At 44.7% G+C, this 15,281-nt stretch overlaps 1 protein-coding gene across 1 annotated transcript in view; it reads left to right on the top strand.

Annotated features, from left to right (window-relative positions):
* The window catches only part of ADCY8 (adenylate cyclase 8), a 183,028-nt gene extending 175,916 nt beyond the window's left edge, over positions 1 to 7,112 (top strand). Inside the window, exons 16-18 of the mRNA XM_039527353.1 lie at positions 2,049 to 2,141; positions 2,753 to 2,867; positions 6,625 to 7,112. Coding sequence (XP_039383287.1) covers positions 2,049 to 2,141; positions 2,753 to 2,867; positions 6,625 to 7,112 — 696 coding nt within the window. The remainder of the gene's footprint in view (positions 1 to 2,048; positions 2,142 to 2,752; positions 2,868 to 6,624) is intronic.
* The last annotated feature ends 8,169 nt before the right edge of the window (positions 7,113 to 15,281 follow it).

The raw sequence follows: 15,281 nt of genomic DNA, 5'->3' as shown, positions 1-15,281 counted from the left end.
CAGTTATACGTGATTTTCTATTCTGTAGACGTGCTCAGAGGCACTGACAGGCACATTTACTATATGGACACTGTACTGTCTTTTTATAGCACCACTATATGTGAATATTATTATAATTATTCAATGTATCCTAGAAGGCACAACCAAGGCCAAGCCCTCAGTGTTTTGTATGCTGTACAGAAGCACACATAGACACTGTCCCTGCCCTGAAAATTGCAGATCTAAGGCAATTTTTTTTCCGATATCTCATTTTCTGTCTAATCAGTTTAATCTAAGGTGGTTACCACTTTAGTGGTGTCTTGGTGCTGCTATTACTTGTTTTGGTATTTTAATAAGGGCTTTCTACTTCACGGATCATTTTTCCTTTCTCTTTACACTGCAGTGATTTAAGCCATGTTTATGATATCAGTCTTTTGCCATAGCCGTCACTATGCTGTCACAAATATAAATTATGGTTTAACTGCAGAATCACATTTTCACACTTCACTGATTAAATTGTACTTGCATAATATGCCCAGGTGCATGCAACTGGGTAATAGTGCGTGTGTACACTTGAGAACCAATCTTGCATTTTTTTGCATGATCAATGACATCCCCCTGATCTTGGATATGTGAAGAATGTGGGATCAAGCCCTTAATTAGTTTTTGGGATCAAGGTAGGTTTAGTGTTAGAAAATGTGCCCTAAATTGCCCAGGCAAATTAGCGAACACAGGAAAGGGGAAAAAACCAGAACTGAGTCAATTTGAATATTTTCCCACAATATTAAAATCCATCTTTGTAAGATGCCACAGAGCAGAAAATGAAAAAGAAAGCATTGTTTTAAACATGGAAGGAAGCAGCTGATAAAAAAGGCTAAAGCTGAAATATAAGGGTATAATAGAAGACAAAAAAGAAGATAGCTTGAGATATTCTCTGTAAATGATCTTAGAGCCAATGGCTTCTTTGCGCCTGAAAAGAGCACGGTTCAGATATTCGTCATGCTTTTTAAATTACTGTGTTGCTCACTGCAGTTTACAAAAACACTTCGGAAGCTGAAAATGAAATCTGTTTCTTTACCAAAATTGTTTTCCCCCAACGCCTGTTCACACTGATCTGTTGCCATCAGATTGCTCATGAAGGCTGTGTTACAAGCAGTGATTCCTTTCTTTAAGAGAGCATTGAAGCTTCTGGCTTTTGGGCAGGGAAAGGCACATAAATGGCTTTGCAAGCAGATAGAAGAAAATAAAAGTAGGTCAGGTGTTGGCCTTTCCATGGTTGGAAGGGCATATGGGTTTACATTCCCTGCATAGGTGGCAGTGCACCATTCCATTAGAGACCGGTGGTGTGATTTCCATAAACAAGGTACAATGTTTCCAAGACCCCAGATTCTGACTTACATACAATGGAGTTAGTATGATGGGAGGTCATCTGTGATAAGCCTATGGTATGCATTTTGCTTTGAATAAAGTAATCCCTTTAGCTTTTAATCAATGGGAACCTCAGAAGCATGAATTGGAAGAACTTTGCATAGTGATATATAGTATAAGGGTGTTAATGTTTTGCCTAATAAGAGAGAACTCTCCTCTAGGATTTAAGGAGATTTTGTAACGTTTTGGGTGCTGGTTGTTTGGTTTTTTTCCAGTTTGTTTATGCTCAATTTGTGTGTATGTGTGTGTGTATACATGTATGTGTATCTGTGTGTGTGTGTTGTGTGTGATGGAACTGCAGCAATTGCCTGAATTTAAATTGGACTTGAGTGTGTGTATGTTGTACTATCCATAATACGATGTGCCAAGCAGCCCTGCAGGGCACAGCAGGGTTTAACTGAATGTATTTTGTGAGTACCTAGCATGGAAACATCAAAAGCTTTAAGCTCATTGTACAAAGAAGTTCAAGCGAACTGTGTGCCATTGTCAATTACACAAGATGCTCTACCAAATTAGATCTTCCTTACAAGGAACTGTGAGAATAATTATTAGTTTAGGTCTTTGTACTCGTACAATTTAACTCTACAGCATTTGGCATCAGGTACTATAGAAGTAACAGTCTTTTGTCTCATTTGCATTAGTTACTAGGTGAAGAAAGATTTCAAGATATTGAAAAAATTAAAACCATTGGCAGCACATACATGGCTGTATCAGGATTATCACCTGAAAAACAGGTAAGGGGCTAATTCAATCTTTTTAAATCAAGCAGAGATGTCAATGTGATGCTCTTCATCCATTCCTGCAAAGTAAAGGATATTGGCGTCATTTTTAGATGCTCACAGGGAGATATTTACTAGAAGAAAATAGAGATTTGGAACTTCTAGTGAATGAAAATCACAATTGTTCTCAAAGAATTCTCTCGCCTTCTCTTTTCTTCTTTCACTCTCAATGTTGTTTCTCCCCTTATTCCCCTGACTCCCATTCTTGTTACTTTTCCTCCTAAGCCAAGTTGTGTTTCTCTTTCCTCACCCCCTCAGCTTTAACTTTATCCCCTGAAGTCCCACCTCCTGCTTATTCCCATTATTACCCATCAAATTCCTGATCTCAAGCAAAGCATTTACAGTATTTCACAGCAAGGCATCTCTGTACTGAAATGTGTAAGCAGTGCACCATAAATGGAATGTATTACCTTTCCATTAACAGTGAACCACTTCACTGAGATTTAATACGGTATGATGAGACTGCTCTTATGAATTATGATTTCACATACTTAGCTCTGGGGAGATAGTTGTTTTATAGCAAATGCAAAACACACATAATGTATTCCATTTTAATTCACTCTTAGCAATGTGAAGACAAATGGGGACATTTGTGTGCTCTGGCTGACTTCTCCATAGCTTTGAATGAAAGTATACAGGAGATCAACAAGCATTCGTTCAACAACTTTGAACTCCGCATCGGTAAGTACAGTGCAAGCATTTGAAATAAAGTGGGTTGTTTATACATAAGAACATAGGAATGACCATACTGGGTCAGACCTGTGGTCCATCTAGACCAGTATCCTTTCTTCTGACAGTGGCCAGTGCCTGATGCTTAAGAGGGAATGCAGAGAACAAGGCAATTATTCAGTGATCCATCTCCTGTCATCCAGTCCCAGCTTCTGGCCGTCAGAGGTTTAGGGACGCCCAGAGCATGGGGTTGCATCCTGACCATCTTGGGTAATAGCTATTGATGGACCTATCTTCATGAACTCATCTAATTCTTTTTTGAACCCAGTTATACTTTTGGCAATGAGTTCCACAGGTTACTTGTGCACTGGGTGAAAAAGTGCTTCCTTATGTTTGATTTAAACCTGCTGCCTATTATGACCTGCAAGGACATTGTATATTGATCACGTGGATGTACAGAATTTCAATACCACCAGCTATTTTGTCTTCTGTGGTCAGATTGACTTCAGTCAAGAGCAGCAGATAGAAATCCAACCTTCCGGCTCCCAAAATACAGGCTCCTACTACTTAGCCTAAAAGAGAATCTTCTGGTTCTCTTTTTATAACGCTTATAATCTCTTGTTCAAGCTACTGTACTAATGGATGATAACATTCTGTACACTCTCGCATGAATCAGACAGAGATGCATCATTGTGTGATGGTCTGAGCATTAGAAGGGGATCCAGGAGCAACTATAGCTCATCATGGATCTGATACTGACTCACCTTGGCTTTTTTCATTTAATCTCCCTGCCTCAGCTGCCTCTCTTGTAAAATAGAAATGAGAGCTTATTCTAAGTACGGTAACATGTTTTTTGGCTTTTCACAAAAATCTAATTCCAGTTCTGACCAGACCTGTAGGATCACCAGTGGTTTTGAATTGCTGCCATGGGGAACCTGGCATCCTGGATGAAACGGTTAGGAATTAGGATGGGATACAAAAGTGATAAGCTGTATGTATTGGATACAGCAGTAACATGCCTGTACCTGACAGTCATTATAGGAGACTGCATTACTGGATAAGCCCAAAACATACCCAGCAGAACTGTGGTTCCTTAGAGGTGGCCTTTCCACATCAAGGTTCAGCTATACAGATCAGGCAATGTGGGGAGGATTGCATTGTCATTGTCTGTATATAGAATCATAGGATATCAGGGTTGGAAGGGACCTCAGGAGGTCATCTAGTCCAACCCCCTGCTCAAAGCAGGACCAATCCCCAACTAAATCATCCCAGCCAGGGCTTTGTCAAGACTAACCTTAAAAACCTCTAAGGAAGGAGATTCCACCTCCTCCCTAGGTAACCCATTCCAGTGCTCCACCACCCTCTTAGTGAAAAAGTTTTTCCTAATATCCAACCTAAACCTCCCCCACTGCAACTTGAGACCATTGCTCCTTGTTCTGTCAATCAGGTACCACTGAGAACAGCCTAGATCCATCCTCTTTGGAACCTCCTTTCAGGTAGTTGAAAGCAGCTATCAAATTCTCCCTCAGTATTCTCTTCTGCAGACTAAACAATCCCAGTTCCCTCAGCCTCTCCTCATAAGTTATGTGCTCCAGCCCCCTAATCATTATTGTTGCCTTCCGCTGGACTCTTTCCAATTTTCCACATCCTTCTTGTAGTTTGGGGCCCAAAACTGGACACATTACTCCAGATGAGGCCTCACCTGTGCAGAGTAGAGGGGAATGATCACATCCCTCGATCTGCTGGCAATGCCCCTACGTATACAGCCCAAAATGCTGTTAGCCTTCTTGGCAACAAGGGCACACTGTTGACTCATATCCAGCTTCTCGTCCACTGTAACCCCTAGGTCCTTTTCTGCATAACTGTTTCCTAGTCATTCGGTCCCTAGTCTGTAGCAGTGAATGGGATTCTTCCGTCCTAAGTGCAGGACTCTGCACTTGTCCTTGTTGAGCCTCATCAGATTTCCTTTGGCCCAATCCTCTAATTTGTCTAGATCCCTCTATATCCTATCTCTACCCTCCAGCATATCTACTAGTCCTCCCAGTTTAGTGTCACCTGCAAACTTGCTGAGGGTGCAGTCCACGCCATCCTCCAGATCATTAATGAAGATATTGAACAAAACCAGCCCCAGGACTGACCCTTGGGGCACTCCGCTTGATACTGGCTGCCAACTAGACACAGAGCCATTGATCACTACCCATTGAGCCCGATGATCTAGCCAGCTTTCTATCCACCTTACCGTCCATTCATCCAGCCCATACTTCTTTAACTTACTGGCAAGAATACTGTGGGAGACCGCATCAAAAGCTTTGCTAAAGTCAAGGAATAACACGTCCACTGCTTTCCCCTCGTCCATAGAGCCAGTTATCTCATCATAGAAGACAATTGGGTTAGTCAGGCATGACTTGCCCTTGGTGAATCCATGCTGACTGTTCCTGATCACTTTCATCTCCTCTAAATGCTTCAGAATTGATTCCTTGAGGACCTGCTCCATGATTTTTCCAGGGACTGAGGTGAGACTGACTGGCCTGTAGTTCCCCAGATCCTCCTCCTTCCCTTTTTTAAAGATGGGCAATACATTTGTCTTTTTCCAGTCATCCAGGACCTCCCCCAATCGCCATGAGTTTTCAGAGATAATGGCCAATGGCTCTGCAATCACATCCGCTAACTCCTTTAGCACCCTCGTATGCAGTGCATCTGACCCCATGGACTTCTGCTCATCCAGCTTTTCTAAATAGTCCCAAACCACTTCTTTCTCCACAGAGGGCTGGTCATCTCCTCCCTATGCTGTGCTGCCGAGTGCAGCAGTCTGGGAGCTGACCTTGTTCGTGAAGACAGAGGCAAAAAAAGCATTGAATACATTAGCTTTTTCCACATCCTCTATCACTAGGTTGCTTCCCTCATTCAGTAAGGGGCCCACACTTTCCTTGACTTTCTTCTTGTTGCTAACATACCCGAAGAAACCCTTCTTGTTACTCTTAACATCTCTTGCTAGCTGCAACTCCAAGTGTGATTTGGCCTTCCTGATTTCAGTCCTGCATGCCTGAGCAACATTTTTATACTCACTGGTCATTTGTCCAGTCTTCCACTTCTTGTAAGCTTCTTTTTTGTGTTTAAGATCAGCAAGGATCAGCTGGTCGCGTGCCATATTTACTATTCTTTCTACAGCAATTTCTCTCCAGAGCTGTGTATCTATCACCTTTCACTTGTACTGAATTTACTTTTAAAATAGGCATATATTAATCTTACAGCATTACCCCTTGTCTTAAATTTACTAGTAGTGCTTGCAGGACAATTTTAGCTTTCCCAAAATAATGCTAAGCCACTAAGGAAAGATGACATTTTTAAGCAATTGCATCATGATGTTGTGATGTCTTTTCATGGGAAGTAACAATATGATGCTGTCACATCCTGATAGCATAATACTAACAAGTTTGTCTTGCAGGACAAACTCCCAAAAGATGGCAAACCTACTTGGAACAAAGGCTAATCCTGAGTCCTTGTACAGTACCACGTTTATTGGTGTCAAGGTGATGCATAGTTCACAGATATTCACATCATACAGTGATAGCTACCATATACAATCAATATCCAGATAGAAGTTCCAATGTTTTATGTCCTTATTTCTCTTTATTTCCACCCTTTTCCTAAAACTCAGAGAAGAATGTGTCTGAAGCAAACTTCTAAAGCATAATTGCAAACTTGGTATTTAAAACGTTCTTGCCTGATTGTCTAATTATGTTTCCTCTTGATTTTATTTTGTTTGTAGGTATTAGCCATGGCTCTGTTGTAGCAGGAGTTATCGGTGCTAAGAAACCCCAGTATGATATCTGGGGCAAAACAGTTAACTTAGCTAGTCGAATGGACAGCACGGGTGTAAGCGGCAGAATACAAGTGCCTGAAGAAACGTATCTGATCCTGAAGGACAAGGGATTTGCTTTCGACTATCGAGGAGAGATTTACGTCAAAGGTATCAGCGAACAGGAAGGAAAAATCAAAACATATTTTCTTCTAGGAAGAGTACAACCAAATCCTTTAATCTTACAACCAAGAAAACTGACTGGACAGTATTCCTTAGCAGCTGTTGTATTAGGACTTGTACAGTCTCTTAACAGGCAAAAACAGAAGCAAATCCTTAATGAGAACAATAACTCTGGCATCATAAAGGGACATTATAACCGGCGGACTTTGCTATCTTCCAGTGGACCAGAGGCAGTGGCCCAAGCAGAGGCCTCCGACAAAACTGAATTGCCATAATAAACATTTTGTTTGTGTTCTTTTTTTTAATTTCTTTTATATATAAAATAAATATACAAATAAAAAGGGTTTAATTTTTTTTAGAAAAAGTGTGATTTTTTTTTCCTTTTGATACAACGTTCATGCGAAACGTTAAGTCACCAGCGGTTTCAGGAATTAATAAGGGAATGAGAGACATCTAGTCATTACTTAGTCTTAGTTATCCATTGTCCTATCAGAGTAAGCTAGAAGCCCAGTCTAAGATCAGGGTCCCATCATGCTAGTCATCGCACAAGCCCCTGATAAAAGAGAATCCTGGCCAGGAAGAGTTTAGAATCTAAAGAGAACCAATAGACCAAATGGGAGAGAACTAAGGCACAGAGAGGTCATGTGACTTGCCCAAGGTCACATAGGAAGCCTGTGGCATGGCCAGGAATTGCACTCAGATCTCCTGATTTCCAGTCCACTGCCTTAACCACAAGATTGTCCTTCATCTCTGTGAGCATCACTTCAGATTCACACCAGGTCTACAGCATTACCATCTGATGGCTCTTTGGCCTGTGTGAAATGAGTGAGTCTCAGTCTAGTCCACATCACAAAACTCACCACTTCAGCTGCTGCTCCTTTTAGACTAGTAGACTTGAAGGCCAGAAGGGACTATGGTGGTCATCTAGTCTGACCTCATGTAGGTCACAGGCCACAGAATCTCACCCACCCATTCACTCCTGTAATAGGCCCATAACCTCCGGCTGAGTTAGTGAAGTCCTCAACCCTTGATTTAAAGACTTCAGGTTACAGAGAATCCACCATTTACTCTAGCTCAAACCAGCCTGTGACACATGCCTCACGTTGCAGAGGAAGGCAAAATTTAAACCCCAGGGTCTCTGCCAATCTAACCTGGGGGAAAAATTCATTCCCAACCCCAAATAGGGTGATCAGTTAGACCCTGAGCATATTGGAAAGACCCACCAGCCAAACACCTGGGAAAGAATTCACTGTAGTAACTCAGAGCCCTCCCCATCTAGTGTCCCATCTGTGATCACTGGGGATATTTGCTACTAGCAGTCACGGACGGGCCATATGCCACTGTAGTCAGTTTCATCATAACATCCTCTCCTTAAGTTTATCAAGCTCAGTCTTGAAACCATTTAGATTTTTTTCCCCTACTGCTGTCCTTGGGAGGCTGTTCCAGAACATAGCTTGTCTGATGGTTAGAAATCTTCATCTAATTTTAAGCCTAAATGTGTTTATGGCCAGTTTATAGCTATTTGTTCTTGTGCCAACATTGGCATTTAACTTAAATACTGCTCTCCCTCCCTCATATTTTTCCATCTGATATATTTATAGAGAGCCTTTGTTTTGTTAGGCTAAATAAGACACACTCCTTAAGTCTCCTCTTGTAAGGTAGGTTCTCCATTCCTCTAATCATCCTAGTAGTCCATCTTTGTACTTGTTCCAGTTAGAATTCATCTTTCTTAGACATGGGAGACCAGAATCGCACACATTAATCTAGGTGAGGCCTAACCAGTCCCTTGTATAATGGTAATAACATTCCATTGTTGATTCTAACTGATAAATCCCCATCTTATGGCAAGAATTCTTGTTGTTAGTCCCTAAGTGCATGACTTTGCACTATTAAATTTCATCCTATTACTCCAGTTTTCAAGGTCATCCAGATTTTCTTATATGATATTCTGGTCCTCCTCCGTATTGACAATACCTCCAGTAGTCTACCCTCACAGTTTTCCAGTCCAGCCTGCATCTGAAAGTCTTGAGTTTTCCCTTCAGCCTCCTCTCACCTTCCCTCCATCATCTTCTCAAATCCCCTTTGAAACTCAAACATAAGTTCTAGCTCCAAACCTCAGGTCTTCTCTTCCATCACATCTATCAGGCAGCACTTCATACAAATGGAGTATCTTTCAGGTACCTACTCCAGGATAATGTACATCCCGCAGCATCCACAGTCATCTTCATTGTTTCTTTCATTCCTTAGTCACTACCACTGCTACCGCTGTGGCTCTAATAGCCTTCCTTCCTATGTAACTATTAAGAAACACACACACAAAACAAAAACAGAACACCAAACACTCTCTCGCCCAGACTCCCCGTACAAACTCCCACTTGAACTCTCATTTCTAGTTCTGTTGGCTGGCTCCTGTGCCATTGACTGGCTGCTTGGCTGCCTTTATAGGAGCCTGATCAGTGAATTCCCACCTCCAATCAGGACGTGATCAAAGGCTCTGCTTCTGTCACAACACGCTGCCCCCCCACCATCCTCTACAAACCAGCAAACAAACACTCTCAAGAACTCACACTGCCCCTATGGAACCAGGGCTTAACACCCCTGTTTTCAGCTCTCTTTGCTGGCTCCTGTACCATTTTGACAATCTGTAAAGAGGCCACGTACTTCTTAGCATATGCACAACATGCCTCAGGTGGTACGTGCCCAGGATTCATCACCGAATTTGGTCCACTGGTTGGATCATTAACTTCACCGGGGCTGGGTACTGCCAGGGAGCACAACATGAATGCTGATCCAGGCCTCCCGAGATGGAGAATTAAGCCTGACCTGCCCTTCTTACCTCTGGATGTAGATCTCTGTGCCAGGATTGAGACATCTTCATGAGGAAAGGGGAAGCTTGCCCTGCTGCTATCCATATTTGCCGCAAGATAAGCAGAGGACTCTTTTCTCCAGAGCTGCCAATCTGGCACCTTTCACCAGCACTAAAAATCACTTTTAAAAGCAAGCTATGGATGTCAGGGCTGGCTCCAGGGGTTTTTCCACCCCAAGCAGCGATCGTGATCTGCGGCAATTCAGCAGGAGGTCCTTCGCTCGAGCAGGAGTGAGGGACCCTCCGCCAAATTGCCGCCGAATAGCTGGACGTGCCGCCCCTCTCCGGAGTGGCCACCCCAAGCACCTGATGGAAGTGAATGTAAAAATGTGAAAAATTCACACTAAGCAAAGAGGCAGGAAACAGCCTTTCTGGAAACACCAAATCTCAGTTCCCATGTATGCAGCAGTAGAATTAGTAAATAGAGTAGCTTGAAATGTAGAGCAATGTCCAGGGGACTGGAATAGAATTACTGTGCCAAGAGAAAATACTCTATGGTTGTGTATGCGTAGGTATGCCTAGCTGGTCCCTCTTTTACCATAGCTTAACTTCCTCACCCTCCTGCTATTGGGCTGTCCTTATCCCATAGGTTAGTATATTAGTTAAGTTAAACTCATTAATATATATGTCCGTTAGGTTACTATGCTTACCTGTAGTTAGGCTGTTAGAGGCTTTCCTTCACCCTCCCACTTCCCTGGCTCTTGTCACGCAGACAGCAAGCAACAAAAGACCAGAAGTCCAAAGTGCAACCAATTCGATGTTTATTGGGGTTAGTTTCCAAGCAAGCATATTCCGAAGCCCTTCACACCAGTCGGGCTTATCTCTATGTGCTGATACAGTGTGTTCCCCAGTGTTCCATTCCCAGCTCTGACGCTGCAGAGCGTTTACCCTGCGTCTCCCTTCCCAGCTCCGACGCTGCAGAGCATTTACCCCGCATCTCCCTTCCCAGCTCTGACGCCGCAGAGCATTTACTCCGTGTCCCCCTTCCTGGCTCCGATGCCGCAGAGCGTTTACCCCGCGTCTCCCTTCCCAGCTCTGACGCCGCAGAGCATTTACTCTGTGTCCCCCTTCCCGGCTCCGACGCCGCAGAGCGTTTACCCCACGTCCCTTTCCCAGCTCCAACGCCGCAGAGCGTTTACCCCGCATCCCTTTCCCAGCTCTGACGCCGCAGAGACTTTACCCCGCATCCCCCTTCCCGGCTCCGACGCTGCAGAGCCTTTACCCCGCGTCCCTCCTCCCAGCTCTGATGCCTCAGAGACTTTACCCCGCATCCCCCGTCCCGGCTCCGACGCCGCAGAGCCTTTACCCCGCGTCCCCCTTCCCGGCTCCGACGCCGCAGAGCCTTTACCCCGCGTCCCCCTTCCCGGCTCCGACGCTGCAGAGCCTTTACCCCGTGTCCCCTTCCCGGCTCCGACGCCGCAGAGCCTTTACTCCGCGTACCCCTTCCCGGCTCCGACGCTGCAGAGCCTTTACCCCGCGTCCCCCTTCCCGGCTCCGACGCCACAGAGGCTTGCCTGTGTCCCTGTTCCCCGTTCCCTAGTCCCTGTTCCCATTCGCCCCCATTTAGCAAGCATAATTCCAATTTCCCTTTCCCCGCACTTCCTGTTTGACCCCAGTTTATATAGTAATATTCTCAGCTATACTTTACCCAATCATTTTACTGAAATTTAACTAACCCATCCGAACATATTCTCTAACCAATTATATCCCACTACCCTAATTAACTTACACCTAGCAAAATTAATTATACAGCAGACAGAAACAAACAGAGACCCAGACAGATTGACAATAGAAAAGTGAGGCCATAAAGATGAAACATACAGAAACGAGAAATTCACAACCGCAACCATTGATAAGTGATGTCTTGCCAGACAGGACACTATCAGACTAAATTTTCTTTAACCACCCTAAGATCTGTTTCTTTATCTGGTGATGATGGGCGCTATCAGGACAGGATCATCTTCCTAACAGCCCAATAGCACCTTATTTCAGTGTGACGGGTTTGGGATGTGAGGATGTGACCGTACGTTTCCCAGCTTATGGCTGCCCTTGCTGCTTAGCCAAAGGCCTTAGCCTAAGAACCAGGCCTCAGCCTGCCACAGTGAGAGAAGGCCCAGACGCAGGCAGACTGTGATTTTGATTCTTTGTTTTATACCCCTGTAACTAGCTAAGTGATAAAAATACACCTAAGTTCTTAAGGCCTTAAGGCCTTTACAGGAAGGCCTGAATAGCTATATTCTAACACTGGCATCTGCTGTTGTGTCCCTCCAAAATATTCTGAAGTAGTCCAAACTGCCTTCGGGCAGTTACCTGCCATCCGTTCGCAACACTTGTGCTTATTGAAAAACAATAAACAAAGTCTTATGCCATCTTGTGACTCAAGATCACAGTTTGGTTACTTACTCATCCTAACTTATTGAGCAGCTACTCCTACTCACGCTATAAGGCCTTATGCTAACTGCATAAGCTATTCTTATAGGTATAGGCCTATAGATCTTGCGTTTCTGCTACCAATTCCTTACCCCTTCCTCCGATGATTACTGCTATAATTGCTCTATGAGCTACACTATGTTAATGTGAACTAGGTTCCTTTTAGTTCATGCTAGCAGGGTCTACATGAGAGTTAGGGTACATCTACACTGCAACGAGCTATCCACAACTGGGCCATGCCAGCTGACACGGGTTCATGGGGCTTGGGCTAAGTGGCTGTTTAATTGCAGTGTAGACATCTGGCCTTGGGCTGGAGCCCAGATGCCAGGATCCTGTAAGGTGAAAGGATCCCATAGTTCAGGCTGCAGCCCAGGCCTAAACATCTACACCCCATTAAACAGCCCCGTAGCTCGAGCTTCGCGAGTCTGAGTCAGCTGGCACGGGCCAGCCGTAGGTTTTTAATTACAGTGTAGACTTACCCTTGGAGTGCAACATTTTAGTGTGCATTGCTACTCACACCCCCATAATCCGCACTGGGCAGACAAGTTCTGAGATAGTTAAACTAATTTCACATTGAATGCGGCGTTTGGGGCACTCGGGAACCAAGTCTTGGCAGGTTTAAACAGTGCTTTAAAAAACAGCTGTCTTTTTCCTTAGGCACTAGTTTTCCTACCAACATGGATGGATCAGTGTTTCCTGTGGTTCACTTGGCATTTCATCCTTGCTAAACACATAAGTCCCTGATGAACGAGTTTTCTTCTTCTCATTGTCAATGCTGCCAACCCCTGGAGTGACAATTTCCAGCCTGAGGAAGGTGTTAACTAGACAACAGGAATCCATGCTGAAGATGTGAGGATAACAGCATTTTTAATATGGTGCTTCTCGACATAGGCATGGGTGGCTTTTTTTGTTAGTCCTTCCAAAATCCCCCTTAGCGTAGCTATATTCCCGAGCAGAATTCTTTGCTAATGAAGTCTGAGCTCTGTGTCACATAGATAAAGTGCTGGCTAAATTTGTTCAGTCTCATGGAATAATATGCTAGTGAGGACATTCCACCTGTGACTTTCACAGGTAAAAAATCCCAGCCTGAGGTTACTTGTCTATGTTAGATGGATCCTATTTATTCCACCGATTACACTGCTTGTGACTTGTGCAAATGTGATAGCCTAAGCAGTGGTCTCCAACTTTTTTACACCCAAGATCACTTTTTGAATTTAAGGGCAAGCAAGGATCTACCCTGCCCCTTCCTCGAGGCTCCGCCCTTTCCCCAAAGCCCCACCCCACTCACTCCACCCACCCCCCATCACTCGTTCTCCCCCACCCTCACTCACTTTCACTGGGCTGGGACAGGGGGTTGGGGTTCAGGAGGGGGTGTGGGCTCTAGGGTGGGGCCGAGGGGTTTGCAGTGTGTGGTGGGGCTCTGGGCTGAGCCTGGGTCAGGGGATTGGGGTGCAGGAGGGGGTGAGAGGTGCAAGCTCTTGGAGGGAGTTTGGGTGCAGGAGTGGGCTCAGGTCTGGGGCAGAGTGTTGGGGCCCAGGAGTGGGTGGGGGTGCTGACTCTGGGGGGGTCAGGGCTGGGGCTTGGAGTGCAGGAGGGGGTTCGGTGTGCTGGCTCCAGGAGGGGGCTCAGGGCTGGGGGTTAGGGTACAGCCTCCTGCCGGGCAACACTTACCTTCAGCAGCTCCTGGTCGGCGACACAGTGTCATTGCCATTAAGGCAGGCTCCCTGCCCACCCTGGCCCCACCCCCACAGATCCCATTGGCCATAGCTCCCCGTTCCTGGCCAATGGGAGCTGCGGGGGCGGTGCTTGCAGACAGGGCCACGCTGGCTGCTTCTGGGAGCAGCATGGGGCCAGGACAGGCAGGGAGCCTGTCTTAGCAGCAGCCCCACTGGAGATCGGGATCTACTGGGAGATCCTCTAGGATCAACCAGTCGATCGTGATCGACCAGTTGGTGACCACTGGCCTAAAGGCCACAAGTGAAACACTAGCTATTACCTATGCACTGTTTTATAGATATACTCTATGACTTGTCAACAGCATTGTAGCTTGTGATCTTACATCCAACCCATAACATTTATATCTATCATCAGTGTTTCTTGTCTGTTGATGCAGGTACTGCTATTCAGGCTAAAGAAGGAGGGCTCCATCCAGACCACATACTTGATTTCTACATTCCAGTACAAAACTTAAGTCTTTCTCTGTGTACATATAGGCTTAGTAGTGCTGGATGTTGCTATGCAGGCACATTGTCATGATATCTTTGGCCCAAGAGGTTAGCCAATATTGGGGGCCTTACAGAGTTGTTTCTGGTAGGATGAGAAATAGAGGATGAGACTCAGGTATTTCTTTGGTGACATCATTGTGTACCAAAAATGTCCAAAAAGTTCTGTTTCCCTGAACACAATAGGAACAAACAGCAGCAGGCAGTTTCCTTGCTCAGAAACTCCCAAGTATACCAAAACTACCCAAGCTCTGCTGGCTTCTAACACAAACAGGCTGCAAAACCGATAGCCTCGCCCCCTGTATTTGCAGTCAGGGAAATCCCTCAGACCACATGGGTTAGCTCTAACTTGCCGTGTGCCCGGGGCAGTGCTTCCATTGTCTGTAGCTGTTTCTTCTACACAGTGGGGCTTGATTGCTTCTTCCATTGAGACTGAAGGAGTATTAGCCACACCCATTGGCTTTAGCTAGGTCTGTGATGGTCTTTAGATCAAAGACTAACCCAATGGCAGACTACAATAAGTACCACAACAAGTCCGATATGCAAGCAGTGTAGGCAGTGACTAGACATATGCACCCTCGTAAATACCAGAGGTGAGCTCAAACCCCAGTATAGAGTTGGAGTTGAATTTACCCAAAGTTTAGGCATGTTTGAATCCAGTTTGGGTTTGGATGCATCTCCCATAACAATACATTGCTTCATATAGCTTCAGAAATTGTCTTTTAAAAAGATTAACTATTTGTAGGAGTAAGAATAGCACCTGCTAAACCAACACACAGTGAATTGCAGCATGGTCAGTTATTCCCAGCCTTTGAAGAATCCAGTTTTGATCACTGACTCAGATAGGATATTGAACTAGCTGGACCACTGATCTTACCCCTCCATGGGTATATATTTACAATGTAAGGTCATTCACCCACTTTAAT

The sequence above is a fragment of the Mauremys reevesii genome, linkage group 2 (genome assembly GCF_016161935.1).
Source record: "Mauremys reevesii isolate NIE-2019 linkage group 2, ASM1616193v1, whole genome shotgun sequence".
NCBI lineage: Eukaryota > Metazoa > Chordata > Testudines > Geoemydidae > Mauremys > Mauremys reevesii.
Note: the sequence above shows the minus strand (reverse complement) of the source record. Positions and strands in the feature narration are given on the sequence as shown.